The sequence below is a fragment of the Neopsephotus bourkii genome, unplaced genomic scaffold, assembly GCF_033783945.1.
Source record: "Neopsephotus bourkii isolate Nb327-2 ecotype Australia unplaced genomic scaffold, CSIRO-AGI_Nbou_v1 NB_1491, whole genome shotgun sequence".
Lineage (NCBI taxonomy): Eukaryota > Metazoa > Chordata > Aves > Psittaciformes > Psittacidae > Neopsephotus > Neopsephotus bourkii.
This window is the reverse complement of record NW_026901967.1, coordinates 163522-186123: the sequence shown is the minus strand read 5'-3', so window position 1 is coordinate 186123 and position 22602 is coordinate 163522. Positions and strand designations below refer to the sequence as shown.

General features: G+C 41.1%; 2 protein-coding genes across 6 annotated transcripts in view; both read right to left on the bottom strand.

Moving 5' to 3' along the window:
- ACOT12 (acyl-CoA thioesterase 12) overlaps positions 1–14941 on the bottom strand; it is a 37894-nt gene extending 22953 nt beyond the window's left edge. The window contains exons 1-6 of the mRNA XM_061369283.1: positions 14772–14941; positions 12239–12308; positions 5580–5640; positions 4522–4623; positions 2406–2538; positions 364–514 (exon numbers count right to left, since the gene is read on the bottom strand). Coding sequence (XP_061225267.1) covers positions 364–514; positions 2406–2538; positions 4522–4623; positions 5580–5640; positions 12239–12308; positions 14772–14907 — 653 coding nt within the window. The 5' untranslated portion in view covers positions 14908–14941. The remainder of the gene's footprint in view (positions 1–363; positions 515–2405; positions 2539–4521; positions 4624–5579; positions 5641–12238; positions 12309–14771) is intronic.
- A 4785-nt stretch (positions 14942–19726) lies between these two features.
- SSBP2 (single stranded DNA binding protein 2) overlaps positions 19727–22602 on the bottom strand; it is a 152837-nt gene continuing 149961 nt past the window's right edge. For all 5 annotated transcript variants that reach the window (XM_061369290.1, XM_061369294.1, XM_061369285.1 and 2 more), the window contains one exon: positions 19727–20411. In XM_061369290.1, the coding sequence (XP_061225274.1) occupies positions 20367–20411 (45 nt within the window). In that variant the 3' untranslated portion in view covers positions 19727–20366. The remainder of the gene's footprint in view (positions 20412–22602) is intronic.

The following is a 22602-nucleotide window of genomic DNA, read 5'->3' as shown; positions in this document are numbered from 1 at the left end:
ACTGGTTTTATGCTGACTTAACAAGTAACCCTATATTTAAAACAATGCACCAACCACAAGGAGGGCAAGCTTCTATTCTGATGTCCAATGCTGACTTTCTAGTGCGATTCTCAAGAGAACATTGCCTCTTTTGCCTTAGGGTCTCCATGTGTAACAGGAGAATAACATTTGTCTCCCACAGGAGTGTGGCATGCTGTGGGAACTGTACCACATGATTACTTCAAAGGCCTCCTGCAATCTTGGAAGAAAAGTCACAAAGGCTTGGGTCTGTTATTTTTCATAAAATAAATCCTTCTGAAACCCTTAATGTTAAAATCACATCCATTTAGAACCATGTGCAAAGACTACGATATAGGAAAGTACCTTGCTGAAATACTTGCCACTGTTTCCATCCAAGCCATGATCTGGCCACCAAAAGTGTTTCCATGATGGTTTGCATGAGGAGGCTGGACCAGCTCAATACTCTGTACATGAGTAAGGTCAGTTGAAACTCCATGCTCCTCTTCAAAAGTATCTGAAATATGGCAGCAACATATTAATGAATTATTTCAGGTAGTAACTCTGATAGCCAAGAAGAAAACACCCTGCTACTGAAGGGTGCAATTGTTTTAGGCAAGACTGAAAAAAATTAAAAAAGAAAGACACAGAAGAACTCCGTTTTTCTCAAGGCTGAAGATTTGCTCTCTTCTCCCAAGGGACATAAGTGGTAATGGATGGTGCACACTGCGGTCTATCACAGCACAGTGATCCTTCCCAGCCCCCTACAATCTTTCAAGAAGTGGTGTCCGAAGCAGTCACCATGAAGCTTGGTTATCTGTGAAAGCATACAGCCAACAGCCTCTGCATATGCCTGTGATCATTCATGGTTGCTATGCATGACCTCTAACGGATGTTGTCAAGAGATTTTATCACTTGTTCAAATGACTTTCATAGACTTTGACCACCATATATGATGGCCACCTGTGTAAATGTGTCTAATTAAGTTTAGACATGATTGTTTCAACAAATCTTTTGATTACCAGAGACAATACAGGACACACAAGAGTAAGAAATATGGATCTGAATCAGTAATGAACTTCCATTATCTGAGCATTTTCTAGTTCCATTTTCAAATGTTTAGCTATACATCCACACTCTAATCTTTTTCTGCAGTTATGTTTTGCCAGATCAGATTTAGACATGTGATGATGCCAATCATTCTAAAGTGTATCTTGATCTGAATTGTACATTTGACTTTTGCCATAATTAACTTATGATTATATGAAAGTGTGGATGTATTTGACTAACTCGCACTTTGGACCTACTTAAGTTGTTGCATAAGATCACTCAGAAAACAAAATTCACTTTCTGGATACGATTTATACCTATTTTGCTACCTGGCAGCCTTTATACACAGTATTTTCTTCTCTCTTTCACCTGTTTTGCTTGTTCTGTCTCCTTAAGGAGGTGAATTAGTGCTAACAATGACAAGATCCTTCGAGGAAGTTCCTAGGCAAGGCAGTGGAAACAAAATCATCAACCTCTGATTTGTCTTTCGTGGTATTAAGCTGTTTCCTATGAGGCAGTTACCATGAAGACAACTTGTTTGCTTCTAGCAAACTTGTTTGCTATCAAACAAGTCTCTTCAGTTCTAGTTAATCTTATTAAATTGTTACGACTAGAATCAATATTTACAACAGGTTTAGCCTTTCCTCAGTAAAACCACATGATGTCTGTTGTTTTTATGTGGAGCTATGGCTCAGATTTTCCAAATACCAGCATATTTCTTAACTGCTGTGAATTTTTTTTGCAGGGGAGCTCAGCAACTTTTGAGTACAACTGTCTTTAAGAACAGACATAAGAAATAAAGACAAACCTGCCTCGTAGCTCAGTTTTTCTAATTTGGGCATGAGGAGTTCAAATTTCTTTTACCTGTTTTGACCTCCATGTAGTGAAGGTTCTCCTGCTTCTTGGTAACGATCTCACAAGATAAACAGAGTTCTTAGTGCTTTCTTGCAAAGACATAGCTCTAAGCCTGAGTGAATTTTATCCTCCTATCAATATTACAGCTAGTGTCACAGGACTTCTGCAAAAAGGAAACACAGAAATTCCAACAGGAATTTTGCAAAATTCTGTGTGACCTGTTAAACCTTACACAGATAACCTACATGAAAATCTGCATTTCACATTTATTTAATGCATGCTTAGCCTTCAATCCTGCTCTTTTAAATCTGGAATGTCTGAAAAGACAAAGAAATACCACTCTATCAGAATGTCTTACACATCCTCACAAATCTGGCACATGCTTTTCTACACGATACCACAACATCAAAGAGCTCTACTCAGGCATTCTGTCTGCTTTTTTCCTCCCTTGCAGCTGCTCGTCAGTCATTTGTTCCATCCTCTATGCTGACCACAGTAATCACCTTCCTTATTACTCTCCTGCATTAGGTTCTGAAAGACCTGTTCATAGCCCAGTCGGATTCTTCTTCTCTCAATAGCCAGGCTGTGCTCCAGGTGGTCTTCCGTAGACAGCAGCTTTACAGGTTCTAATTCAATCTATGCAAACAAACAAAAAAAAAAAGGTTCCAAACACCATAATCACAACAAAGTGCACTTTGAGCTTAAAATGGCATCAGCATTTTTTACAATCTTTTGCTATCAACTGTCCAAGATGACAAGTTCTATTAATACAAACAAGTGCAGAGTTAAAGTTCAAGAGATACTGCATTATCCTTTCTGAATCACTTGTTAAAACGCAGTAACAAAGTGCTTTTAGCTTTTAAATACAAATGCGCATGACAGCACATGCAGTTTAAGACAATTCTCACTTAGAAAAAAACAGGAAAAGATCTTGATATGTAGGTTTGACTACTGATTCTTTGTATCAGATAATCCAGTTGCACTAATCATCCATATAGTCTATGGGAAAGTGTATCCCAGAGCTGACTCCCACCCAGGACAGAAATAGGTCCCTCTACAGAGAGCAGAAATGCTCTCCATAGTCACATTACCTATTCCACCTATCTTGAGGACCAGTTTTCAAAGAAGCACTGAGGTGCACTGAGGTGGAGGAGAAACATGAACACCCAGTACTTGGTGCAGCTTCAGACTACAGTTATGCCGAAAACTGCTACTTGTGCTCAGACACACACCCTTCTCTTGCCAAGGTCAGACCTTCTCCTGTAAGTAAAAATTCCCATGTGTGTCAGTTCAATAACAAACTCAATCCAAACCTGTACTGGCTTAAGAAAATTATTACATTTAGAAAAATACTGCAGAGGTGCCACTGAACAGTCAAGTGTGTGACTTGTCTACAAGGTCTACCCTCAGAAACCTTAATGCACAAGCACTGCAACATGGGCAAATACAACATTTTGTACTCTGAAGTAGTGCTACTCATGTTTCTCAAGAAGGCTCCAAGTCTTTGCTCAAGCTCTCTTGCAGCTTCCTTGCCTCCTTTCTGGCCTTTCTCAACAGCTTTCTAGCTTTTTCCGGACAGCCCCACTAAAAGATTGTTAGTGCATACTGTTGCTCTCTACTCAATTTCAGCAACAGTTGCCCAGAAAAGTGGATTTGAAAAAACATCCTTTAATTTCTCCAACACTATAATTTGTGACAGAATTTGAACTGAAGTCTGAAACTCCCTCTGGGGTGTTACTGTCTTAACCTAACCTTAATCATCACCGATTTAATCCTAAATTAATCTCCCTGGAAATCTGGGCAAAAGGTAAACGGGTAAATGGGTTGATGCCACCAATATGATATCAAGTCAATAATAAACAATTATACTGTTTTGGTGTTTTCAGGTCAACCAATTTAGCTATTAACCTTTCAGCCAAGCTGGGCTTTAGCTTTGGTAAAACTGCTCTGATCGGTCTCTTCTGCAAACTAAGCATGAGAAAGGCCTTTCTCATATGAAAGCTTTAAAAGAACTGTGCCTGCTTGGCACACCAATGTGAAACCTAACAGTACCATGACTGATTTTTAAATGTCTCCAGGGAGCCAAACACTGGGGAGAAGAAACAACACTGGCATGAAAACTAATTAACAGAAATGGCAAAGAATTAATTTAGACTGGAAGCTACCTTAAAAATAATGTCTTTTATGTGAATAGCGATGTCTGAACAACCTCCTCAAAAGGGGAAATAAAGGATAAAGAAACCCTATCCCAAATACTCTTGCAGGTTTCAGAATGTAGATAGGTCAGTAACTGAAAAGGAGAGAGACTATGCAGACTCGTAAGTATCTCTCTTCCAGTGCTTGCTTCTCTCAATATTGCAAAGACACTAGTTCTATTATTAGCAAACATGAAACACAAAGTGGAAACAATAAAAAAAGCCTAGGAATTTCAGAACAGAGATGTGGATTAAAAAAAAAAAGGCATCTCCATAAAGTCTACACTTCATACTGTTTTCCTATTACTTTTCAGAATAACAGGTATGAACATTTTATTGTGTTTCACAACCAGAAAAGTTGGATTATTTAGCAAAAACTAACTCAATCATAGTAATTTAGCATAGAAGGAAACAGAAGAAATACCTTTCCAGCACCAACTGGTCTGGCTACGTATGTTGCATATGCCACACTCACAATTTTTTCAACATTAGTCAAAACATCCTGTACCATAACCTTGATGCCAACCTACAAGGAAGAAGATAGTGAAGGAGACAGAGTATTTACATCATTGTCAGCTGAACTGAGACAAAATGGTCGTCTCTTAAAAGAACGTAAAAGAACTGCTCTGCTACCACCGAGACATCTCTGAACACATAAGAACATCACAATATTCACTGAGTTCTGAAGTGTTTTAGTACAACTGTAGGTATGCTTAGCATCACTTGTAAGATAAAATAAAAAACAGGAAAGACACTTAGATTTAGTTATATGGGTCTCTCCATTTACATGTGTGCCCTTTGGAGTCCCCTGAGATCTGTATGAGCAGAGAAGTCTACATAAACCTGTAAAACTCAAGGAAACACTTCAAGGTGAAACAGTGTAACTGATCCTGTGTGACACAGGCCTGACATGACTCAAAGCTTCTGACCGTTTTCTAACTTTTAGAAGCTTTGAGAATACATCCTCTGTGAGATGCACCACTCTATGAACAAGAATTGGGCTTGGGCATAATGCAGAGAAACGGAACCTTAAGGTTCAGTTATGATTTCAAGTAAGTGATTGGGCAATGCACTGCATACTTGCTACAAAATGAAGAGTATGAACATGCATACACCTGAATGTATTTTTGTATCAGAAGTTTCAAAAATACTTAGAACTCCACCTAGCCAGTGCATCCCAGCTCTGACCTAAAGACTGCTTAAAGGTCAACTGCTTTGGACTGGACCAACACCACCTACCCCATCCTGTCCATTACATCTGCCAAATATTTTAAGTCTTCAGAGTCCAGTTTCTATTTTGACACCGATTATTTTACAGGAAACATGCAACTATAATACACATTATGAAAACAGTTTAATTAGGCAAATATTCTTTAGATATCTGCACAAAGCTCCTGGACCCACACTGCATTCCTCCATTCCTCCAACGTATCTTCTATTCTTTAAATATTCTTTAAACATAAAATAGTGATGATCTCTTACCTCCATGCTGGTTTTGAATGCTCTGTTCACCTTTGCTTTGATGGTAATAACTTGTCCAACCCTGTTAAGAAAAAGAGCATGGTATGTAATCATGCGGCTTCATAAGAACTTGAACCTGCCTCTCTAGGTATTCCTAATAGTAAAGAAAACCTCATTAATCAGTCTGTGCCTTCCATCTCATACCGAAAATGCACTGAAAAAGGTCTAGCTCTGTAATTCGCCAGACTTCATTCATGCTCAGTAACAACTTTAGTTGTTCAGAAAACTGTGTAAGCTTAGTACTAGCATTAGTTCTCCTTGCTGATGCCTGTGTGACATCAGTCATGCTTCAGGCCCCACAACCCCCAAGAAATTTTGGCCTACATTCTGCTTTTGGTCAAAGGGACACGTCTGTCTGCAAAACAAGTTGTATCTATCACACAAGATACACTCCTTGTATACTCTCTAGCATACAAATACATGTACATGAAGAAATAATACCTGGAGGAAAAGTTCTCTTCCACATCTTTGAAGGATGGGGAGAGAGGTCACTGCAAGTTTTAGCTAAGAACAGGGCTGCAGCATGTCCCTTCTGTTCTCTAACAGCACACCTCTGAACAACTACTCTTCCCCATTTACCTACACAGAATCCCCAAACAGAATTGTATCTTTCTACCTAAATAGTATCAAATTTAAATGAGAAACTAATTTATTTCCTTCCAGAATGTCTAAAGTACCTGTTATGTGTTGGTAACAGGAGTGATTCTGAACAGGCAGTGCTGAAAAGGCGGAAAGAAGACAGTTTCCCCTAAAACTGCCTTATTGAGCACAGCAATAAAAGCACATGATGTGCATGGTAAGTCAGAATAACAGACAAAATAACTGCGCATCGGGCAACTGCCTTCAAGGATTTTAGACAGACTGACAGTTGTAAAGATCAGTCCCAGAGTAGGCTAAGTGAAGCTAGCTACATCTCAGTCTTGAAAATGTAACAGACCACTTGAGTACCAATGAAATAGGCATTTATAGCTAAGGATTTGGCACAGTTATGACCTGAGTTTATATTAGAAAAATCTTTTATAATTTCTCCCTGATGTAATGAATAGGGTTTTGACATATAAAGGTATCTGGCTTTTCTTAAATTGCTTCTCTTTATGCCAGAACTTTAAATGAATTGTTACCAAACACTAGAATGGGGAATAGGAAACCTGCTCCTTTACAATACCAGACACGAACAACTAATTACATGGAAACTTTCTTCTTGTTCACATTCAGGAACACAAGTGGAAGCCTTTGAGTACATGGAGGAGGAAAATGGCTATACAAAAGAAGACCATATGCAAATATACAGCCCTCATTAGCATCTGAAGAACATATTCAGAAGGAATTGTTCCATCATTGATTGCAAAGAAAAAGCACAATCATTGTTGGCGTGGCGACCTGGTTCAGGAACGACACAACGGCCAACCCCTGGCCGCTCGGGCCATCAGCTCACTGACACCAACGTGGTGGATGGCAAATGGCGTTTATTGGCGAGTAACACGGTGTTATATAGCCTAGGTTTACAATGTCACGTCCGTCTGCTTACGACCTAGGTTAGGCCCTATTGGCTACTCAGAGGGGGGTCTTATCTTTCCGTACAGCGCGACATCTTCCGACCGCCAGACCCTAACTACCTACATTTCCCCCCTCCCTATGTTTAATTAAATAGGCTAATGTAAAAAGTAAAAAAGTAGAAAAGTAGAAAAAAGTACGCATATACATATAAAATGTTACAGTAGAAGGCACTTCAGGTTAGTGGTTAGTGGCTTTGGGTAAGTGGTTAGTGAGGGGTAGTTAAGGGGACAGGTTGTAAATTGGGACAAATTGGGATAAGCGGGGGTAATACTGAGTAGATACATTCTTAAAGTAGTTGGTGGCTTTCTACAAACATGATGTTAACCTGTTCTAGCCGGCTCTTGACAAATGACACAAGGCGATTCAATATACAGGGTCCGAAGAGCAACACCAGCATGATCATTGCGAGTGGTCCAATCAGGGTAGATATCAAGGTAGTTAGCCATGGTGAATGGTTAAACCAGGATTCAAACCACCCTTGTTGGGCTTCTCTTTCCTTTTTCCTTTTTTCTAAACCTTCCCTAAGCTTGGCCATGGTATCTCTGACAACCCCAGTGTGGTCTGCATATATGCAGCACTCCTCTCCCAACGCAGCACATACTCCGCCCTGCTGTAAAAACATGAGATCTAACCCTCTACGATTTTGCAAAACCACTTCGGACAAGGATCTCAATGATTTCTCCAAGGCACTTATTGATTGCTCAATTCGAATTAGGTCCTCGTCTACTGCTACTCGGAGGGAATGAAATTTTCAGTTCTGTTCGACTAATGAAGCTATTCCTGTCCCTGCCCCTGCGGCTCCCACAGCTATTAGAGTGGCTATGGTCAAGGCGGTAAATGGTTCTCGTTTCTGCATTGGTTCCTCCCGGGTTTCGGCACCACTTGTTGCCTTTGTTGGCGTGGCGACCTGGTTCAGGAACGACACAACGGCCAACCCCTGGCCGCTCGGGCCATCAGCTCACTGACACCAACGTGGTGGATGGCAAATGGCGTTTATTGGCGAGTAACACGGTGTTATATAGCCTAGGTTTACAACGTCACGTCCGCCTGCTTACGACCTAGGTTAGGCCCTATTGGCTACTCAGAGGGGGGTCTTATCTTTCCGTACAGCGCGACATCTTCCGATCGCCAGACCCTAACTACCTACAAATCATTAATACAGTAATTCTAAACTCACAGCTAAGGGAACCGTCAGAAAAAGGAGAATGTGTTAATAATTGTAACACAATGTTTATGTCTAAGTTTGGAAAAGTTAACATTACAATGTTGTAAAGGCTTTACAAAAGTTCAAGTCAAAACCCAATCAAGTACCCTGAAACACCTCTGAAGGCTCTGTATTTGTCATAAAACTCCCAAGAGAGAGGATTACAGTAACACAGCGGCAGCGGTAAAGATAAATACGTGGTGAAAAGACAATATGCTAACTGGACAACCTGCACGATTAAAAGCAACATATGCCAATAGTGAGAGAGGCCTTCCTTAAAAAAGAATTCAGAGTGTCTACAGATGCATCCAGGGGATGTCATGGTCCCTGTCAAAAACATCACAATACTGGATTGTCCATGAGGTCCCATCAGGGACTGCAAAGGTCTCAATCTCAGCCTTACTGCCCTGTAAGTATTCTTCTGTACAAAGATTGTTTATTTCACCTTTGTCAGTGGCACCTCCCTACTGACCTCTCCTCCTCTCTGTGAGAACATTGCGTAAGAAAGGTTGAGAGAGGTAAATCTGGGTCTGTCTGACTATGAGAAGCTGCAGGGTGGGAACAACAAAACAAAGCTGGATGTGATCTCACTGGGCCTGAGACAGTGCTGCAACAAGGCAGGTCTGAACTTCATGGACACCAGACACCCCGATTGACTGGCACCTCCCTGGTGCACAAAGCAGTCTGTGCAGCTGGAATCACATTTTGTGGTAGAAAAGTGTACTCTAGAGTCCATGGCCAGATCAGAAAATGAAGACGTCAGAACTGAGATGGTCAGACACTATGACAGTGAAATGCTTTTCCATATACTTTCAGGAGCTGCTTCAAAATTAAATGGTTTACATTATAGCACATATTCTGACTTTGGACAACCTGATTTATTTGGGCATTTAAAAAATAGATAGGGCAGAAGTCACAGAACACCATTTACCTACACAGAATCCCTAAACAGATATTCATCTGCCATAAAGCAGAAAGCTTTTAAAATGTAACAGAATGACAAAATTTAAATACATTTAATTTAAAATCAGATATTCTTACTACCACTGAATTGCTGCATATTAAAAAAATAAGGAAGAGGTATTTATTTGTTATTATGGCATAAAATTGGGTTTTGCAATAAAGAGATTTGTGGAAATATCTGTTTCCATGTCAACCAAAAAGAAGTAAGTACAGAAGAGTTAATCCTTACAGAACATTTGTTAACCTGAATTAGGTAAATGAAACCTTGCAGTCAGTTGGTAACTTACAAAACACCTTTTAATTTAGAGTGAGATGTAAGAGCTCTCTTATTTATGCAAGATGTTTGTATAATCAAAATGATCTGGCAAAATTTTGGAAATTACACAGTCAACTACAATCGGAATGTTAGAGATAACCTGAGGCTGAAAAACAATTACCGAAACTACTTCACAGTTACTAGGCTTGTAGCCTGAATTCATGTTAAAAATGAAAAATTGGTACAACAAGAGGAAGGAGGACTAGAGACATACTGGAAACAAATTTGGAAGGAAAAATTTTCTCATTATACTTTAGGAGATCTGTTCTGCTCTTGGAAACAAGAGAGAAAACTGCTCTGAAGCTACTGAAGTCTGAAATATTATGTCTGAATTCATTTCTAGGACTCTCTGATTACAGTTTTCACTGAGAGGATTTTTTTCCTAAGGATAAATAAAAACAAACCAAACCCACAAATGAATTACATGCAGGACAAACACTTTAATTTTGTAAATCTGACCAAAAAACTCTCTGGAGTTCTAGACTTAGAATGACAATGTTCACTTCTTTGTTACTACTTCTAGTTCTCTTCCTAATGGCCACTAGTCTAAAAATCTGCTGTTCAGAACTGTGAGAGGATGTCTGTTTTAAACTCCTGTGCTGCAAACAGTTTTAAATTGACATCAGCCGTACATCCAAAAGCTAGCATTGTTTGGTTCAGTCTGGACAACTGCATGCATGTTCATCAGTGTAACCCCACAGGCTCATTCCATTTTAAGCACTCACTGATTTCCAGATTGCAAGGTGTAAAAATACATAAAAACTACAAAGTGATGGCTTTAAGTTTCTGTAAAGATATGGCTTAGAAATAGATATGCAAGTTCCTTTTTCAGTGTCTTTTATCCTTTGGAAAATAATGAAAAATGATTAAAACAGAAGTCCTGTATTATCTTGTAGACTGTTGTGGCTTAAGCCCAGCCAGCAGTTAAGTACCATGCAGCTGCTCTCTCACTCACTCACACTGAAGGTGGGATGGGGAGGAGAATCAGAAGAAGATTAAATCCATTTGTTGAGATGGGAACAGTTTAATAACTAAAATTAAGTAACATCTAATAATAATAGAAATTATAACAACGATAACAATATTTATAATATTAACAGGTTCCCTGGGTTCAGCTGTAACAGTTATTTTTCTACTTCTTAGTAGCTGCTGCAGTGCTGTCTTTTGGCTTTAGTCTGAGAACAATGCTGGTAACACACCAATGTTTTAGTTGTTGCTACGTAATTCTTATCCCAATCAAGGACTGTTCAATCTTTCATGCTCTCCCAGTGGAGAGGGGCACAGGAAGCCAGGCGGAAGCACAGACAGGACACCTGATCCAACTACCCAAAGGGGTATTCCATACCCCAGCACATCATGCTCAGTATATAGACTGGGGGAAGTCACCCAGAAGGCCCAGACAGCTGCTTGGGTCAGGCTGGGTATCCGTCAGTGGGTGGTGAGCAACTGTATTCTCTCCCCTTATTATCGCCCTTATCATTATTATTATTGGCAGCAGCAGTGGTTTTGTGTTATACCTTGGCTACTGGACTGTTCTCATTTCAACCTGTGGGAGTTACATTCTTTCAATTCTCCTCCTTGTTTCACCAGGAGCTGGGGGATGAAGCTGTAGGGGAGAGAGTGACCAGCTGTGTGGTCCTGAGTCACCATCTAGGCTTAAACCACAATAATAGAGAACAACCAGGAAAAAAAAGAAAAGGGACAAATAAAAATTCATAAAAAAACAAACAATGCACAATGTAACTGCTCACAACTCCGTGACTGATGCCCGGTCTGTCCTCCAGCAGGAACCGGTGGCTCCCTACCACTTCCCCCAGTTTCTGTACTGAGCATAATATTCTGTGGAATGGAATATCCTTTTAGATAGTTTGGATCAGCTGTCCTGTCTCTGTTCCCTCCCATCCTCTTGTGCCCCTCCTGGCAGAGCATGAGAGACTGAACTGTCCTTGATCAGGGTGCTATTGAGCAACAACTAAAATATCAGTTACCAGCATTGTTGTCAGATTCTCGATGTTACCGGCACTGTTGTCAGACTAAATCCAAAAAACAGCACTGCACCAGCTATTAGGAAAAAAACTTTCCCAGCTGAAAGCAGGATGTTTACTCTATCAATATTCAGTGATCACAAACACAAAATATTTTTGTTACATGCACACATTTTTCTAAAAGAGCTGAAAGAAAGAGATGTTAAGAAATATACTGAAGAGCACCTGCAACAGAGGGAAAAAAAAAAATCACACAATAACTGTTATAGGCATGTATACCTTATTTAACAGAGATGAGTAATAGACTGCAGCACTGCCTTCAATTAGAGCCAAAGATCCCTGGCCAACAGGTTTCTTACCTGGCATCTAGGTTGCCAAGTCAAAGTAACTGCAGTTTATTTTTTGTGTGAAACCGATCTCTTTTCTAGGTGGGCCAGGCTATCATGGATAGAAAAGAGCAGTTTTGAGATATAGCCCTGGGACTCCACGGAGCACACTGGCCTGCTATCTCAGACTTTATAATGCCTCAGTTTATCTCTGCCAAATAAGAATCTCTAGAATAAAAACATTTGACTGATGTTAGCTGGTTTTGTACCTGGCAGCCTCTTCAAACTGTATGTCATCCATAGATGCAGTCACACAAGAAACACCAGCATGTTTCTCAGCTTCAAAAGAGACACAGGGACACAGAGTTACAACATTGTGTTTGCAGCAAACTATTAATCTATATACTTTTGCCCAAGAAGACAGTAGATCCCACTGACCTTAATGCAAGCCTGCAGTAGACCTCTTAGAAAATCAAAAGCTAAGTTAATATTTATCATGAAATAAGGGTAACATCAGATGAGGCTAACTGATAACAATGTTCCTTCTCAGTTTGAAAAGCTCTAAGGTCTGTCTGTAAAAATGAACATTCTGGTAAGACAGCATCAACAAACATGTTACATCACAAAGAGTCACATAACATTAACACACCTAAAGAAACCTCAGCAAATTCCCTCAACACAGGATGTCAAGAGTATTGGCTGAGTTAAACCAGTATGGAAGTTTCACATCAGCTGAAGACTCTCAGACACAGGAGGGATATCTACTGGCTTATTAGCATGGTCACAGCAGCAGAGAGCAGGTAAGTGCATCCCCAGTGCTGTAGTAAAAATGCAGGAATTACAGAAACACAAACAAGAATTAAAAAAAAAAAAATCAAACCTGCTTATCTATTTTTAAATAATTTTACCAAAATTTGAATTGCATTCTTCATCTCCCTAGGATACATTTGACTATGAAAAACAATGCACTCTATTTGTATTAATTATGAAAGTTAATCTGGAAGAGATAAACATCTTTACTGTTAATATTTAATAGGCCAATAGTTACCTTTTTACAGCAAGTTATTGTGATTTATTATTTATCTGACCACAGCAGCCAAAGTTCCAAGTCAGAGACTAAATCTCCTCTGGGGCACACTAGGAGCTGTGTTAACACGGAAGCCCTGCTCCAAAAAGGTCCCCGAGTAAAAGGCAAAACAGAGGACTAGCAGTACAGCTAGAAAACAGCACTGCACTACAGGCAGTTCTCACACCAAACAGTCCAGTATTTTTAGTAAGCATTGCAAGCAAACACTTGGAGGAGCTGGAGGATGGTGCACGAGTTGCACCAGTATGTGAGGAGTTCCCTTTGAAAATATGAGGGTAAAACACATAAAGGCACTTACTAGAAACACAGCAAACTGGGATGACAGGGAAGAGGTCACAGATGACAAAGAGGGTGGACTTGTTACTGTGACAGGTAATATGATGAGTAAGCGATAGTTATAAACAGCCTCAAAAGTGAGGAAGAAGCCAGCCATGTACTGGCTGCAGCACACCTAAAGCAGCAGGGTATGAAAATGAAAGGAGGAAGGTGCAAATCCCAGGCACTTGCAAATGCACCAGCTGGCACTAATGCGAGTGAGAGATGGTAAAGCCAAACAAATCTCTGCCCAGCATGTTTAGTTTTGCTGTGACACAAGAAGTAAATTAAGGAAAGAACATGTTGAGATCCCCTTGTGTGCCACAGAATTAACCCTAAGGCATGAACATGCTGCTGCCCTAAGCCTAACCAAGTAAAAGCAATTACAAAAGTGCGCTCTGGTGGCAGATTCACAGCTGATGAAGATCATTACAGCTTAAATAAGGTCCAAGGGAGCAAGGATTTACTGCTGTAGCATTTGGGGCTCTGCCACTTCAGAGCAGGGGCTTGAGTTCAAGGCTTATGGAAATCAGCTCAGCTTCTCCACAGAGAGCACTGTTACAGGCTTAATCACTGAAGGGCTGAATAAAAAAAAATACATGATTATATTGTGATGTTGGTACATGCCAGACGCATTATCGTGTGCAAGAAGTTCTCCAGGATCCAAACTCTTTCTGTAGAGGTCGAGTGGCACTGTGCAGTGAGGGCACCGCGGTCACTGCATCACATGGAGACTCGAGCTCTCCAAACACACCGGTATTCTTCGCAAGACTCGTTATGGGCTGCTGATGTATGCAGTTGTACTTGGAAACGGGGTTCACTGACAGCAGAGATGGCAGAGACCTGGGTCTTCTTTTTGCTTCCACAAGTTAGTCAAGGAGATTTAAAAAGTTTTCTAAACTGAGCGACAGAAGACACAGAGTGCTCTGCCTGTTGGCTGCATTTGTGGTTGGTTGTGTTGCGTATTTTTTTTCAACCGGTGTGCCAATGTTTTTAAATTAATACTTTTCGTTCTTCTAGCGTTTCTCTTTTGTCTACCCTTTATTCCCCTCAGCTGCTGTGGTCTTTAATTCTCATCCTAGTCGCCAGTCACCCCCTGAGATCTGACACTCCTCTCCAGCTCTACGAGCTCTCTCACTCCCCTGATGCCTGTTCCTAATCTAAACCCCCACATCTCACATGCTTCCCGCGACTTAAAACTTTCCCTCAACCCTCCCCTCAGCCCCTCCAAGGGCAAAATTCCTCCTCCTCCTCCTCGCGTGTCATGGGCAAATATGGGGACGGGGCTACCGATTTTCTAGCAAGAGGCTGTCCCCACATAGCCGACGAGCTCAAGGCGCACTCCTGAAGGGAGCCGGGGAGTCCTGAAGCGACGCTCCCGCCCGCCGCAGCCCCTCTACCTGCGAGGCAGGCAGTGGCGTCCATCCACTTGAGTAGTTGCCCAGCGCTCAGCTCGCCGCGGTGGTCGGCGTGGGCCGGGAACACGGTCTGGCACATGCAAACATCGCCGCGCTCCGCCGCCCCGCGCCCCTCCATGGCCCCGCAGGTGAGCGCGGACAGAAGCGGCACAGGCTCCCGCCGGACACGCAGAGACAGTGCTGCCTCTGCCCCTCTGCTGCCTAGCGGGCTGGCGCGGGACCGACCCAGGGCTGAAGTGGAATCGCCGCCTCCGCCGGGGGCCGAGCCGCTGCGAGGAGGCGAGGAGGCGGGGAGGCGGGAAGGATCCGCGCTGCTGCGGGCAAACGGGTAGCTCAGCGAGGATGGCGGCACCGCGGAGCAAAGGTGGTGCTTCAGGGGCGAAGAGGGCGGCCCCGTTCCCATCCTCATGGCCTGTAGCCATTCGCCGCGATGGCGCGGCAGCCAGGGGCCTGTGTGGGGGCTGCCGGCGGGTCTTGGTGTGTACTTTGCCAGTGGAATTTTTATAATCGGGCTCGGATTTATTTTGTTTTTCCCTTTTTCCCGTCACCAACTTGAGAGCCCAGCAGATAGTCCCAGGGTAGACACGTTCCCATCTCCAAGTGGGGAAGGTGCCATGGCCTGGTGACCCCTGCCACTGTTGGTGCAGATGTTTTGACACCTACCTTGGTGGCTGTGGCCCTGGTCACTTATTCCTGGAGGAGTTAACTGAAGACCTCATAGAGGGCTCCTTCTCTTACCTAGTCCTCTTCACATGGCTGGTGACATACTGTAGGATGTTTACACTTTTGCAAACCATGAAAATGCAAGCACTGCTGAGGAATCATAGAATCATAGCATGGTTTGGATTGGAAGGGACCATAAAGCTCACCCAGTTCCAACCCTTTGCCACAGGCAGGGGACACCTTCCACTAGACTAGGTTGCTCCAAGCCCTGTGATAGCGGAATAGACTCCACAACTTGGTTAAAGTTGTAAAGTAGGTATGCTTTATTCAGCTGAAGACGCACGGGGGATTGGTCCTCCAAAAGGCATGCGTGCCTCAGTGCCGTTTTCCTTTTACATTTATCCTGTAAAGTCATACATAGGTATTAGGTCGCACAATACGCCTATACATATTCATATTCTATCCCCGCTTCGTATTATAATGAGCTAAAATGCGCTCCACGCATGCGCAGTGCCTCCTGGTGGTCTTGGGCAGGGGTCTTCAGATGAAGTAAGTAGTCTTCCTCTTGTGGGTAGGGGTCTTCAAGATGAAGTAAACGAGTCTTCCTCAGGCTTGAACTTTTTACCTCTGGTCCTCACGCATGCTCTTTAGGAGCTGGATGGGTCTGGTCCATGTCTAGCTGGTTTAATGAGCTATTCCCTTCGCTAGGAAGCCTTATCTTAGTGCTGTCTGATAAGGCAACTGCTGGGCTTGTCAAGCCAGCCATGATTTAAGCAGTACTCCTTGTACAACCCCCATTCTCCTCACTAGGAGGTTTTGTTCTGGTATTTGTCTGCTAAGACATCTGCTGAACTCGTTAAACCAGCTATGACTTAAGCAGTACCCCCCTGTACATTTTGACAACCCCCCTGTACATTTTGACAACCCCCCTGTACACAATAGGCCACATCAGTTTCACCCTGTCCAACCTGGCCTTGAATAGGGAAGGAGGAGGAATAAGAGCAATTGTTTTTGAATCAGGAAAGTTGGTGTTTGACTACTGCCACGCATAGCTGCTATTGAAGGCTCAACCATGTGAAGAAGGCAGTCTGGAGATGCTCACTGCCTGGGCTTGTCAGCTGTGAAGGCAGGGCTGGTTGGTGGAGCAGCTGTGTTGCTTTGACATAGCAGTGTGTAACTTGTAAATAGTCTTTAATGAGAGACTCCAAAGCTTGTATTTGACTCTGCTATTTTCAGCTCCTTAGGTATTGTAAATAGCAGCAAAACTATTTGTAGGCTTTCCTTACAGCCTTTTCTCTTTTTACCATTGACTTGTTACCTTTCTCTTTTTACCATTGACTTGTTACCTACCATTCTAAAGACAGGCTTCCCACATTTATGAAAAACATACAGCAGTGAATTTATATAATGAATATATGTCCATTTAAACATTGCTGAAGAACCAGCTTTAACCGAGAACATCCAAGAAAATATGAATTTCAACCAACCTGCCTCACCAGGGTAAGAGTTTCTCAGTGCAGTAGTGACTTTCTTCCCACATGGCCTGTTACTGTTGTTGCACTACAGCAAGATCTGTTTCCTTGTCACATACTCTTAGCGAGTGACAGGATTGCTGTGCCATCACAGTAGTTACATTGCAGAGAAAATCAGCATGCTATGCTAGTCTCTAGATTTATTTCTATTCTGTTGCTTCAGGAAATATGTCTGTACTGATTTCTCTTTCCTTTTTTGACTGGCTTCACTGCAGGCAAGGCTTACTCAGAAGCTGCGGTAGCATACCTCAGTCTTGCTGCCTGAACAGCATTTCTAAACAGTATGCACCCAGTATTTTCTCCTGACTTGCCTGCTCAGTCCAGATGACAAAACCTCAGGTATCAATTTCTCACACCATGGATCCTGGATGTCAGAAGGAAGAGTCTTTAGAGAGAACTAAACATTTTCCTATTAAAAAAAACAACAACAAAAACCAACCCAAACCAAGCAAAAACAAAACCAGAAAATTGTGGTTTGTCTTCCTAGGCCAGTATTTCATGTTTTCAGGTTTACCTTGTCCTGCTCATTGACCAGGCTTTCTCAAAGAAAATGCTTATTTTTGAAGTTCCTTCACAGGTAACTTTAACCTCCATTTCACATAGTCCTAGTGATCAGTGTTTGGCCTATATCTGTAATCTGCTGTAAGATTAGGTTTTACAGAGCTGTTAGGATCATAGAGATTTAAAAGTCAAATCTCAGTCTACTCACATCTGAAACTTTCTGAACTATTTGGAGGAGTACATGCTTGGGACAAGTAATCAGCAGACCTCTCTTGGGCTGTATGGAGGAGTTTTGGAGAAGCAGAAAAGGTAGCCTCTAGTTTCTGTTGGGGTAAGGGAAAACTGGTATTTGAGAAACATACCTATAAATTTCTAAGGGAAGGATGTCATCCAAGATATGTCTGGTAGAAGCAGGAGCTGCACTTCCAGAATAGGAATTGCCCCCCAGGATCCAAATGAACAATGCATATGGTTTACACTGCTTTGGACACTTGCCAAAAACACCTGGAGAGTGAGGTGACAGACATGCAGCCTAAAATGGCCTTTCCCCAGGGAAGCCTCAGCTTTTGTAAGCTGTGTTTCTCTTACCATCCAGCTCCTCTTCTTGGACCCTGCCAGCTGAGTTAACAGACTAATGTGAGTTTTCCAGTTGGCTTCAGTGACTCCATTCTCTGCAGTCATTACACATACTCCTTTAGCTTCACAGTCTCCACTGTAGTAACACTATTTAATATCCTTCAATGTATTTGTCCTCAGAAGATACTTGCAATGGTTCTCCTTTCACAACTGAAAAAATAGAGAAATTAAATTACTGGCCCAAGTAATTTAATTTCTCCCAGAGGAGAGTCTGTGCTTTTCAATGGTTTTGAGTTGAAAAGTACCTTTTGTGGCACAGTAGCATGTGCCACCTCTTCTGGCATCACCACCAGGTGAAGGTAGCTGGACCAGCACTATGTGGGTTAGGCAGTCTTTGGGAAGCATCTTTGTGAACCATTAGATTTCTCATTATTGATGCCCACTGTGAGCAAATGGTGGAGGATGCCTTACATCCAAACCCATACATCCCTCAGTCACCAGCTTTGCTGAAATTGTTATTGTGAAATGAGAACTGGTGGTGGATTAGAGTGAGCTCAGCTTTAAAAGTTCAGTTAACCGACTAAGAAACTGACATCCCTTCAGCACTGTTGCTTGCTAATGCGGTTATAAAAAGTTTTTGTCAATAAATTATTCCCATTTAATGGCCTGAGTCTTCTCCTGCTGAAATGAAATCGTAAAAACAGCAGCAACAACAGGTGCAGTACTGTTTTAAATAAAGCGAAAAACCAGAATGGATATTAGGTTATAATCTCCTAATAATACGCATTTGTAATTAATTGAAGCAACATACTTAAAAGATTTGTGCCAGCACAGCAGCATATCTCATGAGCACTGTGAAGAACAAGACACAGTGCGATGCCGGAAGAGGAACTGTGCCAGAATAGGTAAGATATTTTATTAATAAAAGATGAGCTCAGTATTAGATGTGATTAAATCTTCTGTGAAGTCATCAGAGCTAGCAAGTAGTGCAGCAGCCAGCCAGCTAGCAGCTACCTACCTAATAGTGTAGCTGATCCAGACCTGCATGTCATCTGAGCTAAAAATTTATCCTGAGAAATGGTACTGAACAAGGGGGTAGCAAAGAATCAAAAATCTACAGAAGCCTGTCATCTAGAATTAGTTTTTGTGTGTCTACCAAAATTTCTTCTATATTTAAACAGATGTATGCATGACTAGAGAGCTTTAAGTGTTCCCTGGAAAATAAAGACACCAATATGCTAATTGTGATACCGTTAACACCTTCACAATCTCTTACCAATGGAGTCAGCAGCTACAAGACGTAACTCCAAAATGGATCTTTTTGGTGACATTTTAAACACAGATGTCAGTTACTGCAGTAAATCAGCTACACTGTAGAGCTGCGCATCTTTGTGGACTGTATATCTCCATATTCTTGAAACAAAGGTATAACTCTGTGAAGTTGTAGATGTTTCAGATTCATATGGTTCTTTCATAACCCTAGTTATTCATGGGAAAAAAAAGGGGGGGGGGGTGTGACAGAGCTTGTGAAAATACAACTAATTCTTGTAAAATGAAACTTTATTCTAAAATGTATCCAAATTTGCAAGACACGAGCACCAATAAACAGATAAATAGACATATATTTATGTACAGAGAGCATCAAACACAGAACAATTGTTAATATAATTCTTATACCATTTTAATGAGTATCCATCAATAAAACTTTACAATTTAAAGAAGACTTTTCAGTTGCAAAACAGTTGTAAAATCATATGTATAAATTATGTTTACTACAATCGCAATTAAAGAAGCAAAGTAAAATACAAAAATAATAATCAATACTGCAAATTCAAATACAAAACCCAAAGTAATGCTGCACAGGTACATACGTACACTGGATGAATTCATGCAGCTAGGCAGTGCAACAAATTTAACTGCTGAGTTTAACTTATCACAAATGGAACAATCATGTTGGCAAACAGAAGAAATACATTTTTGTAATAAATCATAGTGCATTTTGAAGTTAGACTTTATAAAATGATTGTTGAGTGATACACTTCTAAAATTCCCCATGTGATCTGAGATTCCCCAGCTCCTCTCCTGCAAAATAAAATACAAATGACAAAAGCTAAAAATACCCCACTGTAGTACAGAGTCTGATCTGTTGGTACCATCTTGATTTTATTTAATTCTTGGTACCAACTTGTTTGCAAGTGTCTGTGTCCACAGAGACATGTATTACTCCTTGCTACCACATGTAAATCTTCATGCTCCAATGCTATCTCCTAAACTAAATCACACAGGATGCTTAGGCTGCACTGGTTCAAAGAGACACAGCTAAGCCTTCAAAAAAAGAACTCTTGAATCCCTGTGAAGTACGGAGAGTGAAATGGAAGGTAGAGAGGCGTCATTATTCCTGAAGCTCCTATCCCCAATTGCTTTAGTTACATAAAAACAGATAACATAAGAGGATTTTATGGCTTGGATGAAATTTCTGCTGATTTACTGGGCAAGCGCAAGGCCCTTTTCACAGTGCAGAAGGCTACAGAGTGTTTTGGTGGGCGAAAGGAAGCCTCAGGTGACAGCACAGAAAAATACTTCTGTGGTGAAAACAAGTTAATGAAACAAAATCAAAACAGAACTTGAAAACTGATTTCTTGTGTAACTGCAATACTAAAACATGGCTGTTCACCTTTCAGTGCTGCATTGGCTGAGCATGTAGATATAACCGAGATTCACACCTCATTGAATATTACTGGTTAAGTGTCAAAATTAAATGAGATACAATTACACAGTCCTTAAAATCTTAAAAGTGATAAGCACGCTCAGTGTTTTTACTAGGAAGTTACTGCTAAAATGCTACATTTCTTTGCTGAGAAGACATGAATTTACAGCAGTCTGTAAACTCCTGTAGAGTTGATCCCTGCATCCTTTTGTGCTCCAAAACCCCTTTCAAGCCATCACTAACTTTCAAGTTAATGGGAATTTTGAGCAAAAAAAGGGATGCAGAAAAACACTTGTATTGGGTAAACCATGTAGCAATTTATACAGCAGCATTTCTGAATTTCCAGCATGCAAGTACGTGTTAAGAGTGAGGCTAAGCGACGGCATGCACTGCAGTGACATGTCATTGTGCTTATGTCTGGTAAGTATCCTATGGCATTTTCACCTGGGGAAAACAAAGATTAGCCTCAGAAGATTCAAAACAGCCAGCATGAATGAAGCCATCAGCTGCTATTTTGAGAGTAAATATTTGTATTTCTAGTAAAGAACACTCCAAGAGGGAAGAAGTTGGTCTACTTGTAGCTTATAGATACTGAAGCTGAAGAGAATTACAAAGGCACGATATACAAGCCGTTGTTGTAAATTGTATATGCTCGTGTATTTTTGCTCATACCGACTTGAGATACTGAATGGCAAAATAGTAACTGGAGATGCCAATGTTAATGTAAAGTTAAGTACTAAAAATAAATGATTGCTGAAGATACGTTTCTACTTTTCCTGGGTGGTGAGCTTGCTCACCTTCCCTCCATTAGATGACAATACTCAAGAACATGGTGATCCACTGAGAAAACTGGATGAATGTTAGACAACAGACGGAATGAATGGCTTTATCCATCTGAAAAGTTGTGAAAAAGTGAAAAGTGGCTGCCACAGCAATTTTCCCCACTGCAACTGTTTACCTGTGGCCCAGAATTCACTGATAACTCACAGTTAGTGACTGGAAAGTCACACCCATCTTCATGCAGAGATGAGGCTAAGATAATCCATGAACATAAAGTTTTGGTCAAGTTCAGCACTTGAAATATTGAACAACAGAGCAGGGATTGTACTAGCATACTGTAAAAAAAATTCCTCAATTCTTCTATTCATATCTACACCAGATGTGTATAATTTCAACACGGAATGACTTACAATTTGGGAAATAAAGGAAATCTATCAATACGGCTCCTGTTAAAACTCACAAAAAAAAAAAATTACACCCACTTTTGTGTGATGAAGTTATATGGCAACTTCAGCCACTGTCTCAGGCCCAGCTGTGAGAATGTGGACTCTTCATGAAGGTGAAAAGGTGCAATTTTTAATCTTCAACTGTTCCTCAGCTTTCAGCAAGAATCAGTACAACTGCTCTTACGATTTCGTACCAGCAGTTAATGAAGAAATGTATTCAAGTTAAACTAGAATAACATAGATGTTCAGTGAAACCCTGAGGTGGAACCTGCTGTAAATTTACTTTGCTAACCCACAGTAACACTGATGCAAAGATCTCCTCGTTTCCAAACCAGCATGTGAAATGATATAGATGTACTGAACGTTTACAAAAAATCCCCACCATAAACTGCCATTAATACCTGTATTCTCACAATCCTAACTGAGGATCTTCTAGATTTATTCCTTAAAGCTGCCAGGAAAGGAATCTTTAGCCATCCAAAGAAATGTATGAACATTAGTATCTTTGTTACAATCTCACAGAAGCTTAATTTAAAAGCATCCTATGCTGCGTCTAGTGTTGATTCATCTGTGCAATGGTTTTGTCCTGTGTTGTTCTCAATGAATGA